The sequence below is a fragment of the Armigeres subalbatus genome, unplaced genomic scaffold (assembly GCF_024139115.2).
Source record: "Armigeres subalbatus isolate Guangzhou_Male unplaced genomic scaffold, GZ_Asu_2 Contig1366, whole genome shotgun sequence".
NCBI classification, from domain to species: Eukaryota; Metazoa; Arthropoda; class Insecta; order Diptera; family Culicidae; genus Armigeres; species Armigeres subalbatus.
The window spans coordinates 53,355-71,010 of record NW_026942139.1 but is presented as its reverse complement, the minus strand read 5'-3'; the positions used below and the strand labels follow the sequence as shown (position 1 = coordinate 71,010).

General features: G+C 39.6%; 2 protein-coding genes across 2 annotated transcripts; one reads left to right on the top strand and one right to left on the bottom strand.

The window, feature by feature from the left end:
* Positions 1 to 5,024: 5,024 nt before the first annotated feature.
* Positions 5,025 to 6,440, bottom strand: LOC134202711 (metaxin-1 homolog). The gene is made up of 3 exons (XM_062677720.1): positions 6,206 to 6,440; positions 5,261 to 6,136; positions 5,025 to 5,183 (listed from the first exon to the last, which is right to left on the bottom strand). Exons 1-3 carry the CDS (start codon positions 6,272 to 6,274, stop codon positions 5,112 to 5,114), a joined length of 1,017 nt encoding a protein of 338 aa, XP_062533704.1. The 5' UTR covers positions 6,275 to 6,440; the 3' UTR covers positions 5,025 to 5,111.
* Positions 6,441 to 7,884: 1,444 nt separating this feature from the next.
* On the top strand, positions 7,885 to 16,777 carry LOC134202709 (methyl-CpG-binding domain protein 3-like). Its single transcript, XM_062677719.1, has 3 exons — positions 7,885 to 8,132; positions 16,026 to 16,200; positions 16,262 to 16,777. Exons 1-3 carry the CDS (start codon positions 8,011 to 8,013, stop codon positions 16,571 to 16,573), a joined length of 609 nt encoding a protein of 202 aa, XP_062533703.1. The 5' UTR covers positions 7,885 to 8,010; the 3' UTR covers positions 16,574 to 16,777.
* Positions 16,778 to 17,656: the final 879 nt, after the last annotated feature.

Sequence of the window (17,656 nt, the reverse complement as noted above, 5' to 3'; positions counted from 1 at the left end):
GTACTTGGCGAATGGCGTATACCTGGTCCGTGGTGGAGCGTTCGCCCATAAAACCCGCCTGGTACTGCCCCACGAACTCCCTTGCAATTGGTGCTAGTCGACGGCATAAAATTTTGGAGAGTACCTTGTAGGCGGCGTTCAGCAATGTGATTGCGCGGTAGTTGTTACAATCCAGCTTATCGCCCTTTTTGTAGATGGGACACACGACACCTTCCATCCACTCCTGCGGCAAAACTTCCTCCTCCCAAATCTTGGTAATGACCCAGTGCAGCGCTCTAGCCAGTGCCTCACCACCGTGTTAAAATAGCTCTCCTGGTAGTTGGTCAACCCCAGGGGCTTTGTTGTTCTTCAGCCGGCCAATCTCCTCCTGGATTTCCTGATGATCCGGAGCCAGTAGAATTATGTCCTGCGCGCGTTCCCCCAGGTCCATCACCATACCGCCATATTCGTCTTCCACATCGCCATTCAGGTGCTCTTCGTGGCGCTGCCGCCACCTTTGGATCACCTCACGCTCGTTCGTAATAAGGTTCCCATTTATGTCCTTACACGTATCAGGCTGTGGCACGTGGCCCTTACATACACGGTTTAACTTCTCATAGAATTTTCGTGTGTTATTAGCGCGGTATAGTTGCTCCGTCTCGTCACGGGCTCGATCTTCCTGCTGGCGCTTTTTCCTCCGGAAAATCGAGCTTTGTCTGTTTGCGGCCGTTTTTATCGTGCCTCGTTCGCCCTCGTGCGGTGTTGCAGCAATCTCGCCCATGTTGCACTCTTCTCGTCCACTAACTGCTCACATTCGCCGTCATACCAGTCGTTTATCTGATTAGGGGGCACTGTGCCAAGTGCAGCGATTGTGGTGCTACCAATGGCGGATCGAATATCTCTCCATCCATCTTGAAAAGACGCTGCGCCTAGCTGCTCTTCCGTTGGGAGTGCCACTTCTAGCTGCTGCGCGTATTCTTAGGCTAGTCTACTGTCTTGTAGCCGCCCAATGTTAAGCAGCGGCGTCCGACTTTGACGCGTGTTGTACACCGTCGAGAGTTTTGAACGCAGGCATACTGCAACGAGGTAGTGGTCGGATTCAATATTCGCACTGCGGTAAGTGCGTACGTTCGTGATGTCGGAGAAGAATTTACCGTCGATTAGAACGTGGTCGATTTGGTTTTCCTTCGGACTACCATTCCGCGGGAGGCTGCGAAGTTTATGCATCGTTAGCCGTTGTCATTCGATACGGTGTGCAGACTATCCGGTCCGATGATCGGTCTATACATTTCCTCCCTTCCTAATTGTGCGTTCATGTCACCGATGACGATTTTGACGTCCCGCAGTGGGCATCCATCGTATGTCTGCTCCAGCTGTGCGTAGAATGCTTCTTTTTCGGGTCTCCCTTCAATAAACAATAAACGAATTTATGCACCGTAATTACTCTTACTGGGCCCTCCTTAGCCGTGCGGTAAGACGCGCGGCTACAAAGCAAGACCATGCTGAGGGTGGCTGGGTTCGATTTCCGGTGCCGGTCTAGGCAATTTTCGGATTGGAAATTGTCTCGACTTCCCTGGGCATAACAGTATCATCGTGTTAGCCTCATGATATACGAATGCAAAAATGGTAACCTGGCTTAGAAATCTCGCAGTTAATAACTGTGGAAGTGCTTAATGAACACTAAGCTGCGAGGCGGCTCTGTCCCAGTGTGGGGATGCAGAGGCGTCGCGTCCGCATGTGCAACCTGTGCACTGCATATGTGGCAATTTTATCCCCAACATTTAAACTTTCGATAGATTTCTTGTCTTTCTAATCCAAACATATATTTGTGCATTTGATAGATGTGTCATGCAAATTTGACTATTAGATACATAAACGGAAAATATGAATGATTTTTTTATAGGCTGCATGTGATGTGAGGCAACCAAATGCTGCGATGGGGACGCGTTATATTTTTATCTACGATACCGAACCGATCGGAACAAAATCGAAAGAGAATAGTAAAGCGCGCTCATTTCTGCTCCCTCAAAGCGTTCCATGACGAAAGTTCCGCTTTGTATAAGCAACGCGAAGCAAAAGCGCTTTTGATATTTGATTGGGATGGCCCGTTTACATATCCAATAATTCTGGCGACAATGTACTGTCCCATAATAATAGCGCGACATTAGCTCAATTTAAACAGAAATTATCATCTGCTAATAAGCGTTTGTAATAGAGCCTGTTTACGCTTATTATATTCAACATTGAAATATGTATCCGCAGGGTTGTTAATCGATAAATTATCATCGTTAATTAAACGCCAACTTCGATAACGATAACACTTTTACGATAATGCTTCGTTGACGATAAAATGAGCGTTGAATTAACGTTATCGTCATCGAGTATTCGTTGATTTATCGATAATTATCGAGTTAACTGTAACATGTACTACAGTTTAAAGTGCAAATATTCACAAGTTGGTTTTGCAATATCTAGTTTAAAAATATTGTATCGCCTTACAATATTCGAGAACGTCTTTGAATCCTGGAATTAAATTGGGATTCAAGGAGGTCACCGAATTGACCAAAATATTATTTCGTTCGATCACTAAAGTTCTTACAGAGTCGCAGTTCTCCATAGTAGAGAATCTTAGAGCATTTTTAATGTCTACCTACACTTATGTTTAATCTAGCATAATTAACGAAACTTCTGTTTTGAAGATCCGGAGCACCCAGTTATATGTATGTTTTATACCTCACAGTTTAGACTAAACTCCTTAGTCTAACCAAATCATAGATGACAAGGTTAGTCCACCAATTCACTCGGTACTGGTGCTGCCTGAAATGCAGCACTACAGTTCGCTGCATCAAATAAATTTCTAGTACTTGGATCCCAATATATTGCCGATGGGTTCCGATTCCAGGTGTATATTCTTGCTTATACGAAAAGAATTAGCAAAGGAAAGTCATAATGCTATCTCATTAAAAGCGAACTTATATTGTCGAGAGTGTCACTGTCTCAGAGAATTAAGTCCGCCTGGGTAGTGCAAATTTCCGCGATCTTCCAACGATCCACCAACATAGAACCTCACTTCTCATCGTTTCGTAGAGTAGCTGGCATTAAACAATAATTTTAGAGTGCCCGCTTCAATCAAAATTAACTCTGATCAACCAGCTGCAAACAATTTGTCCCATTCTCGGCTTCTGTCAAAATTTTACACCAACTTTATTTGCGTAATCTAGTAACCACATTATCGCAAAATTATCGAGTTAACTTACGTTAAATTATCGAACTACGATAATAATTCAGTTGATTCATCGTTATCGTAGCAACCGATAACGTTGATCACAATCAACTTTATCGGCGATAACGATAAATTAACGATTAACAACCCTGTATCCGACAATATTAACATAATGTAAACAGAAATTTCATCTTCTGATGAAAATCTATATTGTCGCCGAATTAGCAAATATGAAACGGGCAACATGTTCAGAAAAGAAGAAATTTATTTCTGAAGGTTTTTTTTTCGAGAAATCCAGTACCTATATTTAGTTGGCGAGGGGGAACGTCAAATGTCAATGGTCCAAACAAATTTATGAGCTAATATCCATACTGATGGACGGAAAACTGTTCAACATCTGCCCAGTCCAGATTATTGATCAAAGAAATAAATTGTAAATAGAATAATTATTGATTGAGAAGAGTTAAGGCTATGCACTTCATTGTTTTCTTTATTGTACAGACTTTATTTTTCTGATATGACATGCTATTACATGCTAATTTATTATTAGAAACTTTGCATATTGATATATTCAAATTTCCTTTTCTCTTTTAAAAACTTCGTCTCATTTACGAAATGACTCAAATTAGAATTGAAAGTCAGCTCAATAATTTCCGATATGTCTTATTTGCCACATGGCAAACGATTCTGATGACAGTAATTTTTAATTTTACGTACTATCACTTTCAAGCTTAGTTTAGTTCGAGTTAATTCAGAAAATAAGAAGTAGCTAAGAACCAGTTAGATGCAACAAAATAAGCAAACATATTGAGAAACGCGCTGAAAAATGACTCGTTTATCATTTCTGCTCCCTTTTATGTGTTTTTCTCGAATTATTAAAATAGTGCACAGGTTGAAGAATTGGTCACGCGTACAGTGACTATAATAACAGTGTCGTCAAGTGTCAGAATTGGAACAGAATCGTCTGTCAGTTCCATACAAATGCGCGTTCCAAACGAGCAGGAGACCTGTCAAACGTGGCACATGACGTTACTCTTCTTATAGGACTCTAGTCACGCGACGCCTCTGTGGGGATGTAAAGCCAATAAGAAGAAGTAGTGAAATGGTGTTGGATGGTGAAACATTTGAAGTTGTAGAAGGATTTGTGTACCTTGGAACACTAGTGACGTGCGATAATGACGTTACCCGCGAAGTGAAAAACGTATTGCAGCTTCGAATAGGGCTTATTACGGACTTCGTGACCAGCTTTATCCTGTAGTCTGCGAACGAAAACGAAATTTGCACTGAATGCTACTCTGATTCTTCCGGCGGGTTTACACGACCATGGAGCATGGACGTTTAAGGAGGCTGATCGGGGAGCTTTCGAAGGATATGAGCGTAAGGTGCTGCGGATAATACTCTGCGGTAAACAGGAGAATGACATCTGACAGCGTGGCATGGATCATAATTTATACCAGGTGTATAAAGAGCTGGAAATTATTAAACACAACAATTATTAAATACAACACATCAGTCTACGGTGGGCTGAGCACATTGTTCGTATACCGAGAGTGCATCAAGTGAAGATAATATTCAGTAGAGAAGCCGGAAGAGGTTGTTGGCATTGTGAAAGGCCGCGTACACACTTGCTTTCTGGAGTAGAAGTGGGCACTGAACGTTCAGGGCGACTGGTAGCGATTGGCCCAAGATCGAATCCAAAGGAGAAGTATAGTTCATTCGGCGTAGGCTCACCGAGAAGGAACCTATCAAGTAAGTAAGTAGCAAGATAAATAGACACTGCCTCACAACCACGGACTTCGGACAGTTTCGTTACCAAAATCAATTGAATTAACCTAGCTGACAGTCCAAGAGTCAACTCATCTTTTAATGTTTATCTTGCATTCCAAAAAATTCCACATAATCAGCACTCCTAATCTTCATCGTCATACTCAGGCTCATCATACGAAATGAAGTTGCTTCCCCCATGATCGTTGTGCGATATCTATGAAAATAAAATACAAGAAATAGGTACTTGAAAATAAGAAAATTAATTCGGACATATTCAACATGAAATCCTACCGTCAAAATCCCGGATAATAAAGCATAGCCAACCATCGCAATGGTAGCAAAAATGCCAGACACTACATAGCGTTTCCTGCGCTCGTACGGCGTATCATCGGCATCCTTTTGCGTTCCGTCGCTGAACTTTGGCTCCGCTCCACCGTTCGCCTTCGACGATCCATTCGAAGAGGACGACGACGACGACGAACCATTTCCGTTGCTACCGGCACTGGTGAAACCTTCACGAGCGAAGTAAATCTTCGTAATCCTTTCAACGAACTTGACTAGATTGCTGCATTGCTTGACGTGGTTCTGCAGGACGCCGTTGGGAAGGCTCAGCTTCAGCAACACCGACAGGTATCCGTATAGGACTGCATCGATTTCGCTTGGAGTGTCTCCGAAGAAGAAACGATTCTCACCAAGCTTCTCCGATATCCAGTTGATACATTTCTTCGCGTTGAGCATCATGTCCTTGACGTCGTGCAGTTCGACTGAGTCCTCCAGGGCAAACCCAGCCAACGAAACAGTCAGCTCGTTCGTCTTCAGAACATACTTACGTGGGCAGTAGAAGTTGAATGGAATAGGAATCCGCTTAGCGTACAGCGCCCTGGTGGTGTCTAGGTTTTGTGGGTCACCCCAAAGATTGTACATGAAGTATGGGTATAGGTTCTCGAAGACATACTGAATGCACCCGTTTATCACAATGTAGTTCTGTCCTTCAAGTTGAGCGTTGGCGTCGAAACCCCGGGACTGCAAAAACTCGGTGATTTTATTGTATCCGCCGATCTTCTTACCCTCGTCTGTGACAAGATACGGGAGCATTCCGTCCGGTGAGCTGAACGGATTGCCGTTGAAATTGAGGGTGATTTTAGCATCGGAAAACTTCAGGTACGCCTAAACAACGAAAAGCATGTGTGTATATTGGATCATGGGATGAGATTTTCATATTTTTGTTTAACTCACCAGTAGCCGTGCACAATCGTAATCGATTGTGGGCAGACCCCACTCGCCTTTGTACAGGAATAGTTCCATTATTTCATTTATTCGGAATGATGTAAATGGCTGGATATCAATAAATTGCTGTGGTTCATCAGTTTCAAATTCAGCGCTACGGAACTGGGCGAGTTGCAATGTTTATGTCGGTTGTGCAACATCTGTTTTGTTCTGCATGTTCTCCCGTCTGCGTTGACGTTGACGATGGGGTCGGCGCACAGTAGTCGATAGTGTATAAAAAATGTATTTAATAGTCACATGACTCGAGTATTTTTTGGTACTGCCTTAATAAAGTTTTAATTTTATTTTAAGATATTTGTTATTTTGTCAAAAATAACTGTATAAGAATAAAAAACAGCAAAGCCGAGACAAAATTTTAAAATTTTGGAAACAACGAATTTGACCTTTCCCGTCAAAAATTGTATCTCGTTTCATTGTCTCAGACGATTCTTTGGCTTATTTAAGGTCAACTTTTCCAAAACAATCAGCCAAACAATCGAGTGAGCGAAAAAAGTAGAAGGTTGTATCAGAAACACGACCGCAAAATCAACGTAGAATAACGTATTAGAGTGCAGTGACTCAAAACAGTAATTATATAGGTTTCTTGCCTTAAATCATTTTTCGAATTTGATTTTTACCATTCATCAATTCACGCGCCAAATGACTAATAGCCGAAATGGAGGCAATTAACTGTGTATAACAAGTTTTCAACAGTGCCTGATGAAATTCAATTTCTCAATAGTTTATTAACCTTTATTTAATTGTTTCTATTAGTTGTGCAGAATCTTAAAGAGTCCGTCGATTGATTGATGCTAAAATATCCTAAATCGGTTGGAAGATGGCTGAGTTATTAGCCCATACTTCCTGACCACTTTCCGTGACGGTCTCAAATTTGATTCTGCAGAATGACCCCCCAATATTTTTCCGTAATGGAACGTACACACGGTCAAGCAGTTTGACCAACATTGACTCCACCTCTCGTTTATTCAAACATCCATCAAGTTTTACCAACAGCGGCACGAACAATCAATTTATTCGACCAACAATATCACACACGAACGACCGAAGCGCCAACTTGAGCACCAACCATCAAAAAATATATGGTGGTTTGTGCAACTTCACTACAAATGCTCAAACATGTTCGACGAACCTTGACTCCGCCCCCGACTACTCAAACCAAAATCAAACCGTTTTAATTTTTTCCAACCGAGCCGCCAACTGTCAAATGGTTTTTCGAACAATGTCACACACGCTCAATCAAAGCAGCAACCAAAGCGTTTTCTTGGGGGCGGAGTTAATGTTCGTCGAACTGCTTGACTGGTGTGTACGTAGCATAAGACGTATACTACGTCAAAAATTTGTGGCGAGTAAGCTCAATTGAAGTGGTACAGGTACCGTACATGTATTCTACCAAACGCAGTCAGCATTCAGGCGCTAACATAAATACATGTCTTTAAGCGCGAAAAGCAGCTAATAAGTTGTCTATAATATTATAGTATATTATATATTTTTATATTATTTATATTTATTTATTTTTCGTTTCTTCTGATGTTGAATTCTTTCTGTTGAATTCTGGCCAGTTTTATATTATTAACTGTGCGCACGAATCCTAATGCGCTGTCAAATATACTGTCGGCTAACATCTCCATTTTTGTGGGACGCCAGACGCGGAAAAGAAAACAAGACGTCGCAAAAGTTGTGTGGAAATTTTTCTAATTTTCTGAAAGAAATAAACATTTCTAGCTTTGGTTTTGTGCATTTCCGAACAGTGAACAATGAACGTATCGATTGAAAGGAAACGTTCGGATTGTGCCGCTCTTCCCAAAGGTTGGCAGCGGGAGGAAGTACTGCGAAAATCTGGTCTCTCTGCGGGAAAAGTGGATGTTTATTACTACAGGTACGCACATTTTAAGATGAACGACTGCAGATTATTCATCTTATGTATCGGATTTATGTAAAAATAAGAATGGGGTAAATTGGCCAAGTGATCATTGAATTGACAAAAGATACGTAGTTCCGTAACTCGCAGTTTTTTCCACTGAAAAAACAATGTTTCTCTAAAATAGTATACCTGTTGGGCAGTTTTATCAACAGGTAAATAAGAATACCAATGAATGAGGTAAAAACAGATTGGTGTTAAAATAATAGCCTGTTTAGATTACAAGATTCATCATTTGATTATAATAAAATAAACCCAAATTAATACTCCTAGCGCATTATAAAAATAAGAGCAACATATATGAGAGGTCGAATTTGCACTTTAGGGAAATAGATTTTACTTTTTTCTTCAATTTAAGTTTTTTTGCGGTCATTTGAGTGCATTGCATCGGTCTCTGTGAAAAAAATTGTCCTTGGCAAAAACAATGTTTTTTTTTAATAATTCTGGAACGCAATGCCCGAGCGAACCAATAGGAAACAACTAGACCGCAATCCGCGTCGATTGCAACTTGTTGCGATGATGCTAAGTACCAAAAAGTGTGTCTCACATTTTTGTACACACATACAGACATCACCTCAATTCGTCGAGCTGAGTCTATTGGTATATAACACTATGGGTCTCCGAGCCTTCTATCAAAAGTTCGATTTTGAAGTGATCCTATAGCCTTTACGTACACGCATAGAATTTGTGATTGGTTGTTTCAATAAAAAAGTTTGTCATATGCAACTAACTATTTTTGTCAAACCAACAAACAATTTTTGTCATATCAATAAGTACGTATTGTTTGATCCGCTATATTTAAGGTCGAGTCAACAATCTAGTTTGTTGAAAATGAAGAAGTTTTTTGAAACTTGTAAAAAAATTCACAGTGTAGTGTTAGAGAAATTAGTTTTATCCTTTTTGATGTTTGATCAAACTAAAAGAAGAATCCTGTTGAATTATTGTGCTTAATAGTAAGTTTTATTCATGCTCATTATTCTACGTTGTCCGTAAACTACAACAAAAAAGCAGTAAGTACATCAAATAATTATTTACGAGTGACATTAACAATAAATAAAAACATTTGTATTCTAGTGGAAAGCAAGCCACGGATTACGCATCGCTGCAGGCGTTATTCGTGGAACAAAAAAATGGAGAAAAGGATCATTTTATGTATACATAAATTAGTGTCCGATTTGTACACAATGTTCATAAAAAATATATTGATTAAAAACAGGTATGAAAACTGGATTTTTTATTCACAAGAAATGAAAACAAAACATCTGGAGGACAGATGTCAAAATAAATAAACATATTGTTGAATCAACAAACCGGATTGTTGATGTAACAAAATTGATTGTTGAATGGGCTGTCATTTTGATTTCTGGCGATAACTATCAGGATTGTTGAGATAACAATAAATTCGGGTTGAATTCAACAAAATTGTTTGTAAGCCCTCAGATAACAAACATGTTTGCCGAGTTTGACCCAAATTTTTGTTAAGAGAACAAACTATTTTTCTGCGTGTATACTTTGTATACGAAAAAGGCAAAAATAAAATGTGTGAACTTTGACATTAGGCTTCTTTTTTGCCTTTCTCGTATACTAAGTATACGGTAAAGGCTATATGATCGCTCCAAAAACAAACTTTTTATAGAAGGCCCGGAGACCCATAGTGTTATATACCAATCGACTCAGTTCGACGAATTGAGGTGATGTCTGTGTGTGTGTGTGTATATGTGTGTGTGTGTGTGCGCAAAACTACTCAAAAAATGTCACTCATTTTTCGGGCACTAATCCTTAACCGATTTGCTCACAACAAGTTGCATTCGACGCAGAATCCTGTCCCATTGTTTCCTATTTGAAATTGGCCAGATCTGACTATGGGATCGGAAGTTATGGCCAAAATACAAATTCATACGAAAAAATCGCGTAAAAAATGTCACTCATTTTTCGGGCACTTATCTTCAACCGATTTCCTCGCAACAAGTTGCATTCGACGCAGAATCCTATCCCATTATTTCCTATTTGAAATTGGCCAGATCGGACTATGGGATCGAAAGTTATGGCCAAAATACAAATTCATACGAAAAAATCTTGTAAAAATGTCACTCATTTTTCGGGCACTTATCTTCAACCGATTTCCTCGCAACAAGTTGCATTCGACGCAGAATCCTGTCCCATTGTTTCCTATTTGAAATTGGCCAGATCGGACTATGGGATCGAAAGTTATGGCCAAAATACAAATTCATACAAAAAAATCTTGTAAAAATGTCACTCATTTTTCGGGCACTTACCTTCAACCGATTTCCTCGCAACAAGTTGCATTCGACGCAGAATCCTGTCCCATTGTTTCCTATTTGAAATTGGCCAGATCGGACTATGGGATCGGAAGTTATGGCCAAAATACAAATTCATACGAAAAAATCGCGTAAAAAATGTCACTCATTTTTCGGGCACTTATCTTCAACCGATTTCCTCGCAACAAGTTGCATTCGACGCAGAATCCTGTTCCATTGTTTCCTATTTAAAATTGGCCAGATCGGACTATGGGATCGAAAGTTATGGCCAAAATACAAATTCATACGAAAAAATCGCGTAAAAAATGTCACTCATTTTTCGGGCACTTATATTCAACCGATTTGCTCGCAACAAGTTGCATTCGACGCAGAATCCTATCCCATTATTTCCTATTTGAAATTGGCCAGATCGGACTATGGGATCGAAAGTTATGGCCAAAATACAAATTCATACGAAAAAATCTTGTAAAAATGTCACTCATTTTTCGGGCACTTATCTTCAACCGATTTGCTCGCAACAAGTTGCATTCGACGCAGAATCCTGTCCCATTGTTTCCTATTTGAAAATGGCCAGATCGGACTATGGGATCGGAAGTTATGGCCAAAATACAAATTCATACGAAAAAATCGCGTAAAAAATGTCACTCATTTTTTGGGCACTTATATTCAACCGAATTGCTCGCAACAAGTTGCATTCGACGCAGAATCCTATCCCATTATTTCCTATGTGAAATTGGCCAGATCGGACTATGGGATCAAAAGTTATGGCCAAAATACAAATTCATACAAAAAAATCGCGTAAAAAATGTCACTCATTTTTCGGGCATTTCAACCGATTTGCTCGCAACAAGTTGCATTCGACGCAGAATCCTGTTCCATTGTTTCCTATTTGAAATTGGCCAGATCGGACTATGGGATCGGAAGTTATGGCCAAAATACAAATTCATACGAAAAAATCGCGTAAATAATGTCACTCATTTTTCGGGCACTTATCTTCAATCGATTTCCTCGCAACAAGTTGCATTCGACGCAGAATCCTGTTCCATTGTTTCCTATTTGAAATTGGCCAGATCGAACTATGGGATCGAAAGTTATGGCCAAAATACAAATTCATACGAAAAAATCCCGTAAAAAATGTCACTCATTTTTCGGGCACTTATCTTCAACCGATTTGCTCGCAACAAGTTGCATTCGACGCACAATCCTGTCCCATTATTTCCTATTTGAAAATGGCCAGATCGGACTATGGGATCGGAAGTTATGGCCAAAATACAAATTCATACGAAAAAATCGCGTAAAAAATGTCACTCATTTTTTGGGCACTTATATTCAACCGATTTGCTCGCAACAAGTTGCATTCGACGCAGAATCCTATCCCATTATTTCCTATTTGAAATTGGCCAGATCGGACTATGGGATCAAAAGTTATGGCCAAAATACAAATTCATACAAAAAAATCGCGTAAAAAATGTCACTCATTTTTCGGGCATTTCAACCGATTTGCTCGCAACAAGTTGCATTCGACGCAGAATCCTGTTCCATTGTTTCCTATTTGAAATTGGCCAGATCGGACTATGGGATCGGAAGTTATGGCCAAAATACAAATTCATACGAAAAAATCGCGTAAATAACGTCACTCATTTTTCGGGCACTTATCTTCAATCGATTACCTCGCAACAAGTTGCATTCGACGCAGAATCCTGTTCCATTGTTTCCTATTTGAAATTGGCCAGATCGGACTATGGGATCGAGAGTTATGGCCAAAATACAAATTCATACGAAAAAATCGCGTAAAAAATGTCACTCATTTTTCGGGCACTTATCTTCAACCGATTTGCTTGCAACAAGTTGCATTCGACGCAGAATCCTGTCCCATTGTTTCCTATTTGAAATTGGCCAGATCGGACTATGGGATCAAAAGTTATGGTCAAAATACAAATTCATACGAAAAAATCTTGTAAAAAATGTCACACATTTTTCGGGCACTTATCTTCAACCGATTTACTCGCAACAAATTGGCCAGATCGGAAATTGGCCTTAACCGATTTACTCGCAACAAGTTGCATTCGACGCAGAATCCTGTCCCATTGTTTCCTATTTGAAATTGGCCAGATCGGACTATGAGATCAAAAGTTATGGCCAAAACACAAATTCATACAAAAAAATCGCGTAAAAAATGTCACTCATTTTTCGGGCATTTATCTTCAACCGATTTGCTCGCAACAAGTTGCATTCGACGCAGAATCCGGCAGCCCTTACTTTGCACCGTTCAATGTGGAAAAACGATCCATAAAAAATGAAAAACGATCCATAAATAACATCTGAATGTTCCATAAAACGCTACCATAAATCCATAAAATAGTTCGAGAGATTCTATAAAGAATATTTTTATGATCTATAAAACTTTGAAAAATGATCCATAAAAACTATATATTCCATTCCATAAAATTTCAAATTTGCGCCATGATGATGATCCATAATTTCAGCCATATGATCCATAATTTTGGTCAAATGGTCCATAATTTTGATAATGTGATCCATAATACTTGGAAAGAAGGCCAATGAAACTATATTAATTGATCCACACATTTTATAAAATCTATGGATCATTTATCAAAATTTATGGATCATATCACCAAAACTATGGATCATTTGAACAAAGTTATGGATCAAATGGCCAGAATTATGGATCATATGACTAAAATTATGGATCATACTAATGAAATTATGGATCATCAACACAATAAAAAAATGTGCAAATTTGAAGTTTTATGGATCAAAATATAGTTTTTTATGGATCATTTTCCAAAGATTTATGGATCATTTGTCACATGTTCATGGGAAAATAGCAAGAATTGTATTGTTTTTCTTGACCATGTTAATGGAACATATTTCCCAAATAATTGCTAAATTTTAGCTTAGTTATGGATTGAAAAATTATTCTTTATGGAATCTCATTAACTATTTCATGGATTTATGGTAGCATTTTAAGGAACATTCAGATGTTATTTATGGATCGTTTTCCAGTTTTTTATGGATCCGTCTTTATCGTTTATATGCAAAAGTATGTTTTGCCGCAGAATCCTGTAACATTGTTTCCTACTTGAAATTGGCCAGATCGGACTATGGGATCGAAAGTTATGGCCAAAATACAAATTCATACGAAAAAATCACGTAAAAATGTCACTCATTATTCTGGGTTTTTTATGAAAAAAATCGCTAAAAAAAATGTCACTCATTTTCCAGGCACTTTTCCTCAATCGATTTGCTCGCATTAAATTGCATTCGAGGCAGAATATCTCATATTTTCTTATTGAAAATTTGCCAGATCGGACTATGGGCTTAGAAGTTATGGTCAAATTACTGTTTATTATGAAAAAGAGTTCGAAAAAGCCTAGCTCACTTTTTTAGCACTCAGACCTCATGTATTCCCCAAGCAACACAAGTTCAACAAATCTGGTTGCAGTAACCATATTGTGACTGAATCCGGTCATATATAAGTTACTGTGATTGATGTGCAATATGTGTGCTTCTCAGGTCGCTCGCAACAGATTGCATTCGACGCAGAATCTTGTCCCATTGTTTCCTATAGAAACTTGGCCGGATCGTACAATTGGGTCAAACGTTATGGCGAAAATACTAATTTAAAAACTACAAAATAAAATGCCATTTTTTGCTCTTATGCTCATCCGATTTGTTTGCAACAAATTGCGTTTGGCGAGAATTTTTATTATACATATAAACAAATATGAAAAATAAGACTAATCCACATATTGGTGTTAATTTAGATTTTTCCAAACCTTTTGAACGAACGAGAAAGGCACCATCACCGCTAGGTGGATTAATCTGGGTTTTTTATAAAGTGATAAAGCTCGTAAGACTGGAACAGACAACCAGAATTTGTTCTCTTCAGCTTATGAAGGCCTATAATTGAAAGTGCTTTGTACAATATGAAAGATTTAATTCGAAAAATGAAGGTAACCATTTTCTTCGACGGGTCTAATAAAATGTATTGGACGTGAGCAGTGCACTGCCCATGATTTCATAGATGACGTAACAACCATTGCACTTTTGCATGTATTTTGAATTTTTTAAGTTTAAATCTTTTCAACTCGCATGCACTAAAATGAGATTTGGAACAAGCAACGTATCAATGTTGTAGCGGTTGATATTTTGAATGGTTGATACATCAACTATGAAATCCCTCATTCCGGCGTAATTAACCAACGTTCATTCGGGCTGCTTAATTCCCGGAAAGTAGAAAACATGTGTATACAATTGAGTTGAATGAAGCTGATTAGACGTTCTATTTGCATTCAAGTCAAGCGAATTGGGTTTTCCTTAGCCTGATGCGCGGCTACAAAGCAAGACCATGCTGAAGGTGGCTGAGTTCAATCCCTGGTCCGGTCTAAGAAGTTTTCGGGTGGGAATTTATTTCGACTTCTGTAACTTGGCTTAGAAACCTCGCATTTAATAACTGTAGAAGTGCTGAATGAACACTAAGCTGCAAGGCTGGCAATGTCCCAGTGAGGGATGTAATGTCAATTAGAAGATGAAGTCAAGCGAATTGTTGAATTCAATTGGTCTAATCTAAACTTATTTATACTTTAATTATTCTTGTCACTGCTCTATTTTGTCTCGATTATATTTTGATCTTACATTTTCATCATGGGTTAATACGTTATCTGGATGATATGGAAGCGACAGAAGTAGCAATAAACAGATTTAATCATCGTTACATTGGTATAATGTAATTCTTTGGTAGAATCGAAAAATCTAGCATCCCTAAAATATACTTATAAATTCGAGCATATGCATGTCCATAAATAAATCCTCACTATCTCTAGTCCTACGGGGAAAAAAATAGAAAGCAAACCGCAGTTGGCCCGTGCCCTCGGGGACACTATTGATTTGTCCACGTTCGACTATCAGGCCGGTCGAGTCGTTCCCAGTGCAACCCATATGATGTTGCAACATAATGCACTGAAGCGGAAACTGAGCGTCACATCGATAGGCGGCGGAGCATCATCGTCATCCAGCATTGGCATTGTGGCTGGGCCAACTGGACCCAATCTGCCTCCCCCTGTACCCATCTACAACCAGCTTCCACCGACCGGTAGACCGCATCATTATCAGCATCAACAGCAGCAGCAGCAGTCACCGCAGTACGATTACAGGTACCGGTCTCGTGTGGGACCGGAAATCGTTGATACTCAGATTCTTTCTTTCATTACTTTGTTTCTTTGTAAAAAAAATGATCTCGATTGGCTGGACATTTAGGACATACAGAATGAGAATATTTCGCTGATTTGTGAATTCGTGGATAAAAATTGAAAATTTTCAATTGGCGTTTTAAGACATGCAATAAAAACCAATACAAAAAAAGGCCAACCACATAGTGTACGTTCGTGTTCTGGCGAACAGAAGGCAAACGTATCCTAAATATTTGTGTCAGACCTTGAAGATTATTGGTTCTTTTTTGCTTTGATACACATACTCTTGGTCTTAGTTAACATATTTTGACCGTAGTTCATATTTCTGCTAACGATTTTACGTGCTGGTCAATTTTCAGTCGCGGCATGCGAGCGGATACTTCTCTCATTCCACCGATCCGGCAGACGGCTTCCATTTTCAAGCAACCTGTAACCGTGGTACGATCGCAAGAAGGTGACAGCAAGGTGAAACGTGAGCTGCAGCATGGTTCGCAGGTTAAACCGAAGCAGCTTTTCTGGGAAAAGCGTTTAGAGGTTGGTCTCTATTGGTCAAATACAATGGGTAGTAATCTGAAACCACGTTTGTCGGTTGCAGAATCTTCGCGCCAACAATACGCACAACGAGGAAATCGGCACGCTGGAACTGCCCAAACGGTTGAAATCAGTGGGCCCGGGTGTGGACGAGGCCACGGTTCTGCAATCGCTGGCCACCGCACTGCATCACAACACGCACCCGGTGACAGGGCAAACGGCTTCCAAAACGTCCCTCAACACCAACGCCGGGGTTTTTCTCAATCCCGATCAGCCGTTGATGCACGTGGCAACGGTAACCGAAGATGACATCAAGCGACAGGAGGAGCGCGTGCAGTTCGCCAGACTGAGGCTGCAGGAGGCACTGCGGACATAGGTAATGTTTATAATAAATTATTCTCTAGGATTAAGATAATTTTCTATCGGTGTGAGATCAATGATTTAACAATTTCGTCTTATATGATAATGCTAGGGCGTGTGTATTGGAATTATTCATGAAACTGCATAGCGTTAATGCAGTAATGACGCATGCGAAATGGTAGCGTTGCTCTCATTTAAATATAATGATAAGAAATTACTACCTTTTCGTTTATCGTGATGTCATGAGATATCACATCCTTGCATCTATACTATTTGATTTGATCCATTTGAATTTGTGAATATATTCAATAATATTTAAGAGTGTAGTACGTGTTACATATAATTTTATCGAATGTAAACTTTGCAAATAGCACATATTCCGTCGTTAGGGGCATCTACAACACCTACAAATTTCGTTAAGCTTCCATAAATTGATAATAGCACATCATAAGTCTAATAAAAGCTATAGTAGAATTGATGATATTGTAATGCTTCGGTTTTTAAAACAATTCCATCTTACCAGTGGCACAATCAGGATGTCCATTGAAGACAAGTCCTCGGATTGACTGGTTCATCGTATTTAAACTTTGGAGGGAGTAATACGAAGGGCAGGGATTGTAACGAGTAGTACTATTTTCACGAAGTCCGTTCAGCTATTTGGATTCGCTGACGACATTGATATTACGGTGCGTAACTAAGGGAAGGTAAGCGGATTGGACTAGTCATCAACAAGTCGAAGACGAAGTACATGATAGGAAGAGGCTCAAGAGGGGACAATGTAAGCCACCCAACACGAGTTTGTACCGGTGATGACGAAATCGAGGTGGTTGAAGAATTTGTGTCCTGGGGCTCTCTAGTGACCTCCGAAAACGATATCAACAGAGAAATCCGGAGACGCATCATGGCAGGAGATCGTACGTACTTTAAAATCCGCAAAACGCTCCGATCGAATAGAGTTTTCCGCCATACTAAACTGACTATCTACAAAACGCTCATTAGACCGGTAGTCATCTACTGACCCGAGACCTGGACAAGATTATTATTTTACCTCTTGAAACAAACATTGGGCGACTACAAGACGGTAGACTAGCCCAAGGAT